Genomic DNA, 12199 nt, shown 5'->3' on the forward strand with positions numbered 1-12199 from the left:
CCTCGTTTTCGGATGGAGACCTTGTGCTCGGTGATAGCAGTGGTGCATACCCAGAAGTTTCTGGCATAGTTAGATCTGACGGAAGCATATCTTCACATCCATATTTGTCAGGAACATCAGCACTATCTGCAATTCATGGTCCTGGGACAGCACTTCCAGTTTCAGGCACTCCCCTTCAGCTTGGCCACGGCACCTCGCGTCTTCACCAAGATCATGGTGGTCGTGGCAGCGGCCTTACGTCGACAGGGAGTTCTAGTACATCCCTATCTGGACGATTGGCTCATTCGGGCAAAGTCAGAAACCAGTTGTCAGACAGCGGTACAGACGGTGCTTCAGACCTTGCAATCGTTAGGCTGGGTAGTGAATTTGGCAAAGAGCCACCTGGTACCCTCGCAGACTCTGGAGTATTTGGGAACATTCTTAGACACCACCAAAGACAGAGTTTTTCTGACAAACGAGCGGGCTCGCAAGCTACAATGGCAGATTCTGTGTTTGGCAAGGTTGCCAATAACCACTGCTTGGGACATGTTACAGGTGCTCGGTTCCATGGCTTCCACCTTGGAGCTGGTACCATGGGCTTTTGCGCATATGCATCCCCTGCAGAGAGCACTCTTGGATCAGTGGAGTCCGGTGTCGGAGCAGTATCACCAGCCCGTTTCTCTTTCTCCAGAGACCAAGGTCAGTCTGTCGTGGTGGCATCACACCCCCAACCTTCTGAAAGGGATGTCCTTGGAGATTCAGGATTGGATAGTCCTGACCACAGATGCAAGTCTGTCTGGTTGGGGAGCAGTTTGCCAGAGTCAAGCAGCTCAAGGCTCCTGGTCGAACGTAGAAGCGTCTTGGTCTATCAATCATTTGGAAGCCAGGGCGGTGCGTTTGGCTTTGCTTGCCTTTCAGCCTTTGCTCCAAGGGCGGGCAGACAATGCGACCACTGTAGCGTATATAAACAAACAGGGGGGCACTCGGAGCCATGCGATCTCCGTCGAGATTCAGGACCTGATACGGTGGGCGGAACATCATCTGATACAGATCTCTGCATCTCATATTGCCGGAGTCGAAAATGTGCAAGCTGACTACCTCAGTCGCACGCTTCTGGATCCGGGGGAGTGGGAGTTGTCAGAAGCAGCAATGCATCTCGTTTGAGAAAAGTGGGGCTGTCCGCAGGTCGATCTCATGGCAACTTGGCACAATGTGAAGACTCCTCGGTTTTTCAGCAGAAGCAGAGATTACGGCGCCGAGGGCATAGATGCTGTGGTCCTTCCCTGGCCCCAGGGGGTCCTGCTCTACGTGTTTCCTCCTTGGCCTCTGGTGGGCAAAATCCTGAGGCGGATAGAGAATCACCCAGGGGAGGTGATACTTGTGGCCCCGGAGTGGCCTCGCCATCCTTGGTTCGCAGACCTGTTAAATCTGGCGGTTGAGGGTCCCTTACGACTCAGCCATCTCCCCGGTCTACTACACCAGGGTCCCGTATTTTCGGATCAGGCCCCTCGCTTTTGTCTAGCGGCATGGCTTTTGAGATGAGGTGTTTACGGGCAAAAGAATACCCGGAGACGGTAATTACTACCCTCCTTCAGTCTAGGCGGAAGTCCACCTCCGTGACGTACGTCCGAGTCTGGAAAGTCTTTGAGGCTTGGTGTCTGATGAAGGGGACTCCGGTCTTGCGTGCTTCGGTAGCACAAGTGTTATCTTTCTTACAGGACGGGTTGGCTAAGGGTCTAGCTCTCAATTCCCTTAGAGGTCCAGGTGGCAGTGTTGGCCTCTTTGAGGGGAACCATGGATGGCTATCGCTTGTCCTCTCATCCGGATGTAGTCCGCTTTATACAAGGGGTCAAGAATTTGCATCCCCCTGTGAGAAAGGTTTGTCCTCCTTGGAACCTCAACCTGGTCCTTTGGGGTTTATGTGAGCCTCCTTTCGAATCCATTCGGAGGGCTACATTGAAGGATGTAACCTTGAAGGTGATTTTCTTGGTAGCCATCTGTTCTGCAAGGCGCGTTTCAGAGTTGCAGGCCTTGTCTTGTTGTGATCCTTTCCTTCAAATATCGGATAGGGATGTGTCTTTATGGACAGTTCCCTCTTTTCTACCAAAAGTAATTTCTTCCTTTCATGTTAATCAGTCAGTGGAACTGCCGGCCTTTTCGGAATTATCTGATTCGGAGCCACATGCGCGTGAGCTTCGGCTTCTCGATGTCCACAGAGCATTGCTTCACTATCCTAGTCACGAATGGTTTTCGGCGCTCTGACCATCGTTTTGTGCTATGGAGTGGTCCGAAGAAGAGTCTTCAAGTTTCCAAAACCACTATTGCTAGATGGCTTAAGGAAGCTATTGGATCAGCTTACATTCTCAAAGGTAAGCCAGTACCGGAGGGTTTGAGGGCTCATTCCACCCGGTCTCTGTCAGCTTCTTGGGCAGAGGCTCACTTGGTTTCACCACAAGAGATTTGTAGGGCGGCAACTTGGAAGTCGCTACATAATTTTGCAAGGCATTATCGCCTAGATGTGGCAGATCGGAAGTCTTGGTCTTTTGGCGAAAGTGTATTGTGCGCGGGACTCTCCAAGTCCCACCCTGTCTAGGAAGCTTTGGTACATCCCAGGAGTCTGGACTGATCCAGTACGTACAGAGAAAAGAAAATGTGGTTCTTACCTGATAATTTTCGTTCCTGTAGTACCAAGGATCAGTCCAGAGTCCCGCCCAGGGATCAAGACAGTTGGAAAGTCGTCCGCTTTCCTATTGGTTCCTTGTTATCAGAAATTAATTTTTTTTTGTTTAATTATTCAGAAGTTTATAATTCAGTGAGGTTTTTTACGATGTTTGGTTTTCAGCTTTGGTACAGATTAATACTGAGAAACTGCAGGGGGCATCAGCATAGTTAAAGTAGTGGCAGTTTTACTTTCTCTGTCTCCGCCTGCTGGCATGGATGTATGAACCCAGGAGTCTGGACTGATCCTTGGTATACTAGGAACGAAAATTATCAGGTAAGAACCAAATTTTCTTTTAAAAAAAATTAAAATAAAAATAGGTTTTGCACATTTTGTGCAAGATTTTACAAGAACAAAAATGCTAATGAACTGATTTGCATGATTTTTCAGCTCATTTGCGATTTTGCGTAAGTTTTGGGAATGGCTTTGCAAACGCAAAATTATGTGCTGAATAATGGTGAATAGTATGTGAAAAAAATTGACAAATGTGATTACGCATGCTATTTGTCATTTTTCTGCACAGAATCTTGCTTGCCAAAGATAGAAGAATGTGGTTGCACTTTAACTGGAGAGAGAGAAAGCACAGATCCATCACTCTTGTATGGAAAAACTCTCCAGCAGAGAAGAGTTTGGAATTTGTATACTGAGGACAGTGAGGAACACGAATATTTCACCATTAATATAGAAGTGTTATGTGTTATACTTTTATGCCGCCTTTATTGAAACAAGTTTAGCCCAAGGTAAGCAATAAGCAGGACAATCAAAATATATCGTATAATTAACAATACAGCAATAAAATACAATAGATAATATTCATTCACAGTTTGTGACATAAAACAAAAATAAGTGAATGTCATACACAGGATAAATGGCATTTAGTTAGCTGATGCTGCCATCATAAAGTACAGTATCAACTGGGCTGCTCCAAAGATCCATTTTATTTATATATAAAAGGTAGAGACATACAGAATCTACACCTAACTGAGGAGCCTAAGGAAAGCACTAATAACTTGAATTATATTCTGGACAAAACTTATCACACCTCACATTTTGGAACTGTAGAGCCTGAAATGTCAGCATAACCTGTAGTATGCTTCTATGTGCAACTTATACAGTATCTTTAAGATACTATCACAGGGGTCAGAAACCTTTTTGGCTGAGAGCCATAAACGCCACATATTTTAAAATGTAATTCCATGAGAGCCATACAATATGTTTAAAACTAAATACAAGTTAATGTGTGCATTTTATGTAAGATCACACTTTTAAAGTACAATAAGTCTCTGAAAATATTACACCAGGCCTTAAGACACCAATACATCTCCTATTAGGAAAACGGACCAAGTCAGGCTGCTATAGAGTCCTACACAAACTACACGCCAGCAGAAAACCTCACCTGAATCACGTGCTGTCCCTCACCTAACAGAGAATAAAGAGACCAAAATGCATAACAAGAAGCATGCAGAAAAAACTGAATTGGAAACTGCAACAAGCCAGAGTCTCTGTATGCAGTGTAACAAAGGAAAAAAGAAACATCACCCATCCTTATAAAACAAATCAAGAAATATAAAATCATCAGCAGTAAAACTGTACTAACAAAAAGAACCTATTTCGAAACAGCTGATGAGTGGAATATCCAATAATTAAAAACTCAGATAAAACATTTCCAGATACCAACAAAATATTTCAAAATACCAGACACAAAGACCCAGTAATGAAAAATAATAAGGATACAAACATTTTTTTGCTCTGCATACCTGGGAACGTTTGATATCCAGGTGTCCTGAGATTGTTCTGAATTAGCAGGAGGCGGGGTGGTTTGCTTGGAACTTTCTCCTCTCTCAGTCACATACCAGCGCTCTCTCTCACACTGGCTCTCAATGACACACCTATACACACATGCTCTCAGTACTCACATATACACATGCTTTTTCTCTTTCACTTATATAGGCTCTTAATTACACATTTACACACATGCTGTCTATCTTTTCACGCTTACACACACACACAGGCTTTCAATCACATAAATACATGCTGTCTTTTTCTCTCACACACAGACTCTTTCACATGCTTACAAACATGTCCTCTCTCATTTAAACACAGGCTCTCAATCACATACTCACATGCTCCATCACAGACACACATGATCTCTCTCTTACTTATACACACAGGCTCTTAATCATACATACACATGATTTCTCTCACACACAAAGGATCTCAATCATACACACATACTCTTTCACACAAACAGGTTTTCAATCACAAACTTACACATACAGGTTCCCAATGGTAAACTTACATTCATGCTCTCTCTCTCACAGGCAGGCTCTCAATCACAGACATACTCTCTTTCACATGTACAGGCTCTCAATCATTCACATACATGCAATCTCTCACACACACACACACACACACACACACAGCGCCCCCCCCCCCCCCCCCGCGGCCCGGAAGAGGAAGTGGAGAGTATCGGGTGCCTGCGCGGTAAGAAGAGGCCACGCTAGTGCGCTCGGCATCGGCCCGAAGAAAAGAAGACTGCAGCGCGACTCGGAGGAAAATGAAGAGGTTGAACCGCGGCCGATGGGACTCCGCCTCCGCGAGGGCTGAAAATGAAGAGGTTAGCGTTGGGAGGAGGCTGCTGCTGCCGCGAGTTCCCGGGGTGGCGGAGAGAGAGAGTGAATGAGCGCGCAACTCATTCACTCTCTCTCTCTCCTCCACCCCCACCCCGGGAACTCGCGGCAGCAGCAGCCTCCTCCCAACGCTAACCTCTTCATTTTCAGCCCTCGCGGAGGCGGAGTCCCATCGGCCGCGGTTCAACCTCTTCATTTTCCTCCGAGCCGCGCTGCAGTCTTCTTTTCTTCGGGCCGATGCCGAGCGCACTAGCATGGCCTCTTCTTACCGCGCACGCACCCGATACTCTCCACTTCCTCTTCCGGGCCGCGGGGGGGGGGGGGCGGGAAGAAGAGAGCACACCGGTGCCGCTGACTCCAGCTGTCCTGCCGCGTTCCACTCGGGCTGACAGCATTTTAAGCCCGGGCGGAGGAGGGCCGGGGAGCAGCTGGGTCAGCGGGAAAGTGTGGCGACTGTCTGCGAGCCAGATGCAGCCCTCAAAAGAGCCATATCTGGCTCGCGAGCCATGGGTTCCCGACCCCTGCACTATCAGGTCGATTTTAAAAGCTTTGCTTGCGCAAAACTGTCCACATATGTGCGCATGAGGGCCTTGTGCAAGCAATGCGGATTTTTAAAGGCCTGAAAACGAATGCATGTATGTACCCATGCGCTCGTAAGATATAAGGGGAGGGCAGAAAAGTGGCAGGGAATGTGCGTTCCAGGGTGGGGCCAAGCCTTACATAAATAACTCTGAATTTTAAAACTGAAAATCGCAGCACACGTACTCTAAGTATCCGCATAACTTTACTGCTACCCCTGATGAGGAGCAAGGCTGTAGATCTTGGGTTTTAGGGCTTATAGCACAGGGTGAGGGGTCCGAGTCAACTGCGGGGTGTACAGGATGAAGAACCAGAGAGGTCTGAGAGACCTCGCTATTAATTGGACAAACTGGTGGACTAATTTCAAAAGTGGGAATGTGCCTTGCACGAGCATGTTTTACAATTTACTGACTTGAGCACGTAAAAGCCAACCATGTTCTATGGAAGATGCATGCATGCTAGCTGTGCTCGAGTCGCCTCTTAAAATTAGGAGCATGCTTAATGTTCGGTTGGTGCATTTTAAAACATAGGCTTGCGAGTGTGTGCACAATTAAAAATTCAAGCGTATCCTCGCTTTCACGCTGATACGTACATGTATGGGCGGCCCGCACGCTCATTTTAAAATTAGTCTATGGATATAGCATAATAAAAATGTTTTGCCTTGAAGCACTCAACATGTCTGCTCGTCCGGTAGATAAGGTTTTACCTTGTGCAAAAGCCATTTTCTCTGTACAGGGAAATGAACTGAAATGTCACCTCACATCACATAAGGTCATGATTGTGACAGATATTTAATTCTCTTTCTCTCTAACTCTATGGTAAAAGAATGCATAACCCCTGTGAAGACGAAAGAAGTCAAAAAGAAGCCAAAAAAATTTGGAAAGCGTAAGTGCTGGTACAATTAAGTGCCATTTCCCCCCACTACCCTTGCCACGCCCTTCCATGTACCCTGTCGCCCTCTCTTCTTATTGCCCTGTGTATATGCCCCCATGCACATCATGTTTTCCCTTCTCAGCCTCGCATCTTCATGTCCCCCTCTTTATCATCACTGTGCTCATTGACCCTTTTCTCTCTTTTCCTGTTAATTCTCCTCGCTGTATACCTCTGCCCCCTTCGCTTCCAGTTCCCGTGTCTCTTCATGTTGTTTCCCCTTCCCACATATCTTCTTAAAAAAACCCACAACTTTTTCGATTTGTTTCATGATTTTCCGATGTTCTTGGACTGGAAGGGCAGCTTCTTCTAAATTGAACTAGAACATGGGGCATAGACTTTTCAGCAACATAAAGAAATATTTCTTCCTAGACAGGATGGTGGATGCCAGAAACAAACTTCTAGTTAAGTACAGAGGAACCTTAACTGGAGTTGGGGTGAGGGGCATCGGTGAAGGTAACGCAGGAGATAAGTAATATCTGCAAGGAAGAGAAAATGGACGGGCATTGATACATCGCTTCTGTTGTCACATTTTGTCTCTGTGAACCTGACAATTTGAGGGCAATATTCAAAAGATTTAACTGACTAACTGTGGCAGTTAGCCGGCTGAGTCTGTCCGATGTAAAATTCCGCCCCCACACCGAAAAGCCTGTGTACTAACCAGCAGAGGGGGAACCAAGCTGCACTAAATCTAACCTGTCAGATTTTGGCCTGCTAAACTTACCCCCAGGTAACAGCAGCACTTTTACCAAGGCAAGTACGGCTAAATATCTGGCTGGAGATATTTACCCAGCTGTCGGAGGGTTTTTGAATATTGACCTCTGTCTTTCCTGTCCTGCTAGTTGCAGTCACTCGAGTTTCACATAACCACTGCATGGTTTATGATGTTTCATGCGTCTCCAGTACCACACAGCCAGAGCTGTCACGAAGGAGAAGCTGAGCAAGAGGAGTTCTGGAAAACGTATCTGAGGATCCTGTAGAATATACCAAAGAAGCAGAATGCTATGCAGCATAAGGAGAATATGAAAAAGACAGATATCAAAACTATGGGATGGCTTGGAATAATAACAAGAGCGTTGGAAGCCAGGTTTAAAAAAAGCGCACAAACTAGAAGAGGGCTCCCAATTTTTGGCTCAAGCAGTTGACATCCTATTTACCAAGATCTGGTAAACTGCAAAAGTCATCTGAATAGACCACCACAAATGATTAATAACAGAACACTTTTCTCCCTCCCAAGAAAGATCCAAGCAACATTCCCAAAAATTATCACTCAGTAATATGCCTACCTACAATTTTCAAGCTGTTCACTGCAGTAGATGTAGGTAGAATATATGATCACATAGATTTTAATAAAATCATGGCAATAGAACAGAAGAGCAACAAACAAGGAGCACATGGAACAGAGGACCAGTTGATGCTGGATGAAGCCGTCATGACCCAGCTGTGTAAAACAGGTCAAAATTTCAGCATAGCATGGACAGACCATAAATTCCAGAGACTCTCACTGTGTACCTTTTTACTTTGGATATGTATAACATTTGTGTAAATAAATTATTAAAAAAAAAAAATTCCAGAGATACCAGTGATCCACAGATAGCATACCTACCGCTTGTATTTAATTTGAAGCGAAATGTGAAAAGTTTCTCGGATGACGTTTTGACCTGGATAAATTTTGCATAAAACCAAAACCATTTTTCTAAGGACTGTAGTATTAAAACTTGAGCAGGCAGGCGTATAGGAATATCTAGGGGTGGATGAAGGTGCAACAATTCATCACAGGTTACTGAGAGAAAAGACCAGTAAAGAATACTGTAGGAGATTGAAATTGATTATGAAAAGAGCTTGTATATTATTTCTTGCTGTTGAAGCAATCTATCAACTTGCATTTCCTGCATTTTCCTACAGTTTTGGAATAGTAGACTGGCCCAATAAAGATCTTAAACAGTTGGTGGTAAGGTAAAGAAAACTTCTCCATGCTCATCAAGTATAATTGATAAGAATCAGTGTATGCTGCGATTATATATTCCAAGAGCTGAAGGTGGTATGGGCCTTATAGAAATAGATTATACATGTAGAGATGCTATTATAGGCCTTCAGGCATATACCTAACAGCATCAATAGATCCTAATATTCAAAAAGTGATGAAGTTCAAATGTAAATGGCCAAAATTGTTCTTCATCCTTAAGCTTGAACAATTGTAGTGAGTGGAAGGCATGAGTAAGAATCTACTGACACATGAGGGGGAAAGAAGCAACGGAATTTGCACGAGAGAAAAAAAACTTGCTAAAGGATCTGACCAACAAACAGAGAAAATCAATTGTGAACTTAAACCTGAAGATGAGAGATTGATAATTGCAGCACAGGATAGTGGATTACAGACAAGATGGTTCCACAGCCAGCATAGAAAAAAATGGTAAAAAAAACACATAAATGCAGTTCTTTAAAAACAGAACTAAAAATGGTTACACACCACACCACTGGATATCAAGTACTGATGTCTGAAGGTTTCTATATAGAAAAACCCTAATAAGGTGGCTTGTCTCATCCATTGGAAATTATGTAAACATATCTCTGTACCAGAAAAGCACTGGGATTGTGACTCAGAGAATTGTAGAAAATGAAGTTGTGATCACCTGGGACATTCCTATTCCAACAGATAAAAAACATATTTGGTTTAGAAAATCGGATATTGTGGTAAAGGAGAAAAGCACAAGAACAACATTGCTGATAGAAGTGTCAGTGCCACGTGACTATTTTGTGCATCATATGGAAAAAAAGATTTTCAAGTACCAAATGATACAATCCGAGACCAAGAAAATGTGGCAGAAAGATACAGAAATTGTTCCAGTTGTAACAGGTGCCACTGGCCTGATTAAACAGAACTTCCAGGTTCATCTAGACATGTTGCCTGTGTATATATGAAATTCAGAAGGAATCTCTTCTGGCACAATACAGGTATTAAGGGCATTGGCAGTAAATGTGAGAGACCAAGATCAGACTTAACATACTCTGGCTTACAAGCAAGATTCATTCCTGTCAAGGTATACGCAAAATTAGCACATTTGGAGGCATTAGGCCAAGATTCTGCTCACATCTTTTGTTCTGTCTTATAGTAGTACTGTCTACATCAAGGGCTCTGTATTGGTCTTGCTGTTGCAGCTGTCCTGAGCTACAGTATTCTTCAAGGAGACAGAGTATTCACTTCAGCCCTGGGCTTCTTACTTAGGACTTAGAAGCTAACAAGAAATGCTGCTGCCGTAGGAAATACATTTTTAAATATCTTCCTCCCTTATTTTCTTTTGATAAGCAGACTGATTTAGTCATTCCTTGTGGATGTTGTCATCCAGCGGCAGTAGACGGACTCATCTCTCCAATCTGGTAAAGTTTTGAGCTCTACTGAGCATGTATGGGAGTTCCCATTTGAATATTGCCTTGTGAGCTTCCTCAGTCGTGCAGTTAGTATAGCTGTGTTTAAAAAAGGATTGGATAAGTTCTTGGAGGAGAAGTCCATTACCTGCTATTAAGTTCACTTAGAGAATAGCCACTGCCATTAGCAATGGTTACATGGAATAGACTTAGTTTTTGGGTACTTGCCAGGTTCTTATGGCCTGGATTGGCCACTGTTGGAAACAGGATGCTGGGCTTGATGGACCCTGGTCTGACCCAGTATGGCATTTTCTTATGTTCTTATGTTCAGTCTGTTTTTGTCGGAGCTAAAGAACAAACATACTCACTTTCCTCAAATGTTTTCTTCAAATACTTTTAAATTGATATTTTTTCTTCAGTTTTGTTGTCTCATTGCTTCAGTGGCATTCACAAAAGCACTTTTCAGTGCTACTAAAAAAAAAAAAAAAAAAAAAAAAAAGACACTCTTTTGAACAACTTTACCTCCTTCTGCCTTCTCCATCATGTCAGGGGGGGGGGGGAGGCCACGATCAGTGGCTTCAAAAACTGCGTTTGCGGTAAGATTGTCCATAACCGATAGACACACACTGTGCTTATCACTGTTTAGGCCCAATCACTACCAAGCAAATTGCCAGGCCTGCAGTCGGATGTTTCAGCAATCTAGAGCAGCAAAAATAGAGGTGCTCTGCCAGTCAATGAGAAGCCACAGCAAATCTTCATCCTTAGAGTACAGATTCTTCTGCCTCACTAGACGTGGAGTTGAGTCATATCTCATACAAAACTCCCCCATCGGCACAGACAGAAGCCATAAAGTCTAGTGAAAATGGCAACCTTGCGTTGAAGCCTAAAATGCTCCATTTAGCGGAACCTCCCCATGTGCTGAAGAAGCACAAGCATCAAGATACATCAACACTGTCGCATGAAGCTTTAGCATTGACCATGCAAACAAAATCTAGCTCCTAGATGCACGGTTCATCGATGCACAGTATGTTGACGCATCACCAATGCCCCTGATACATTCTACCCCTCTTTAATTGATGCAGAATGGATCCAAAGCTTCCTCCCACGTACATCATCAGTGCACTCTAGGACCTCCTCTCATCGCATTTCCAAATGTGTGTCTTATGACACTGCAATCAAAACTCTCCGCTGCTTCAACTTTATCACTGCATTTTTCCAAGGACTCATCCACACAGACCCACAGAAAGTCTTCTATTTGCTTCAAGCATTCTACACCTACGAGGCTCCTTGAGCCTCAAGTTCTACAGGCAGCTTTGCCCACTCAGCTATATACTACAGCAGCATCCAATGATTTGCTCTACCTGCCTTCCCCAATAACAAGGGCTCTCCCAGTATCTCAAATGCTGGAAAAAGGCTTGCAATTGGAGACACCGGATCCTGTCTGTTCTGTCATTCTACTTTCCTCCAACAGACTTCCAATTGTGGAGCAGCAACTAGTTTTGGTATTGGAGGAAGCTATCCCTCCTCCTACACCAGCTCGGAGGACTCAGCAATCTATCGACCAATTGACAGATATAGTGAGAGATTTCTTTGCCTCACTATCAAGAGAATCTACAGGAACTTTTCAACCATTGCTTTCCACTTTTCCTATGGCACTATCCCAAAATGCGGTTTCCACATCACCACTGACAGATCTTGTGTCCTTGGAACCTCTGTTTTGTGGTAGTTCTTCACTTACAGCAGAGTCATCTTGTTTGGAAATTGTGGATCAACCTTTTCCTTCACCGAGACATCCAGGGGGAGGTACCTCTATCACTGGAATTGTCTTTACAATCCTAGCTTAGCATACCATTCCCAATGGATTCACAGGAGGGTTTGAAAGGGATTCCATCTGATCCATTTCTGGATCCCCCAGATCACTCTTCTCCAAAACATCTTTCCTACTCAAAGTTCATTTAAAAAAAAAAATTTGGGCAAACGCTCAATATTAATGTGC

General features: G+C 44.1%; 1 protein-coding gene across 2 annotated transcripts in view; it reads left to right on the forward strand.

Annotated features, from left to right (window-relative positions):
- L3MBTL2 (L3MBTL histone methyl-lysine binding protein 2) overlaps nucleotides 1-12199 on the forward strand; it is a 120404-nt gene that overhangs the window by 72291 nt on the left and 35914 nt on the right. Inside the window, exon 15 of one of the 2 annotated variants that reach the window (XM_029590461.1) lies at nucleotides 3222-3446. In XM_029590461.1, the coding sequence (XP_029446321.1) occupies nucleotides 3222-3421 (200 nt within the window). In that variant the 3' untranslated portion in view covers nucleotides 3422-3446. Of the gene's footprint in view, nucleotides 1-3221; nucleotides 3447-6732; nucleotides 6793-12199 lie in introns of those variants that run through there. The other variant, XM_029590460.1, reaches the window with a different exon arrangement.

The sequence above is a fragment of the Rhinatrema bivittatum genome, chromosome 2, assembly GCF_901001135.1.
Source record: "Rhinatrema bivittatum chromosome 2, aRhiBiv1.1, whole genome shotgun sequence".
Taxonomy (NCBI): Eukaryota; Metazoa; Chordata; class Amphibia; order Gymnophiona; family Rhinatrematidae; genus Rhinatrema; species Rhinatrema bivittatum.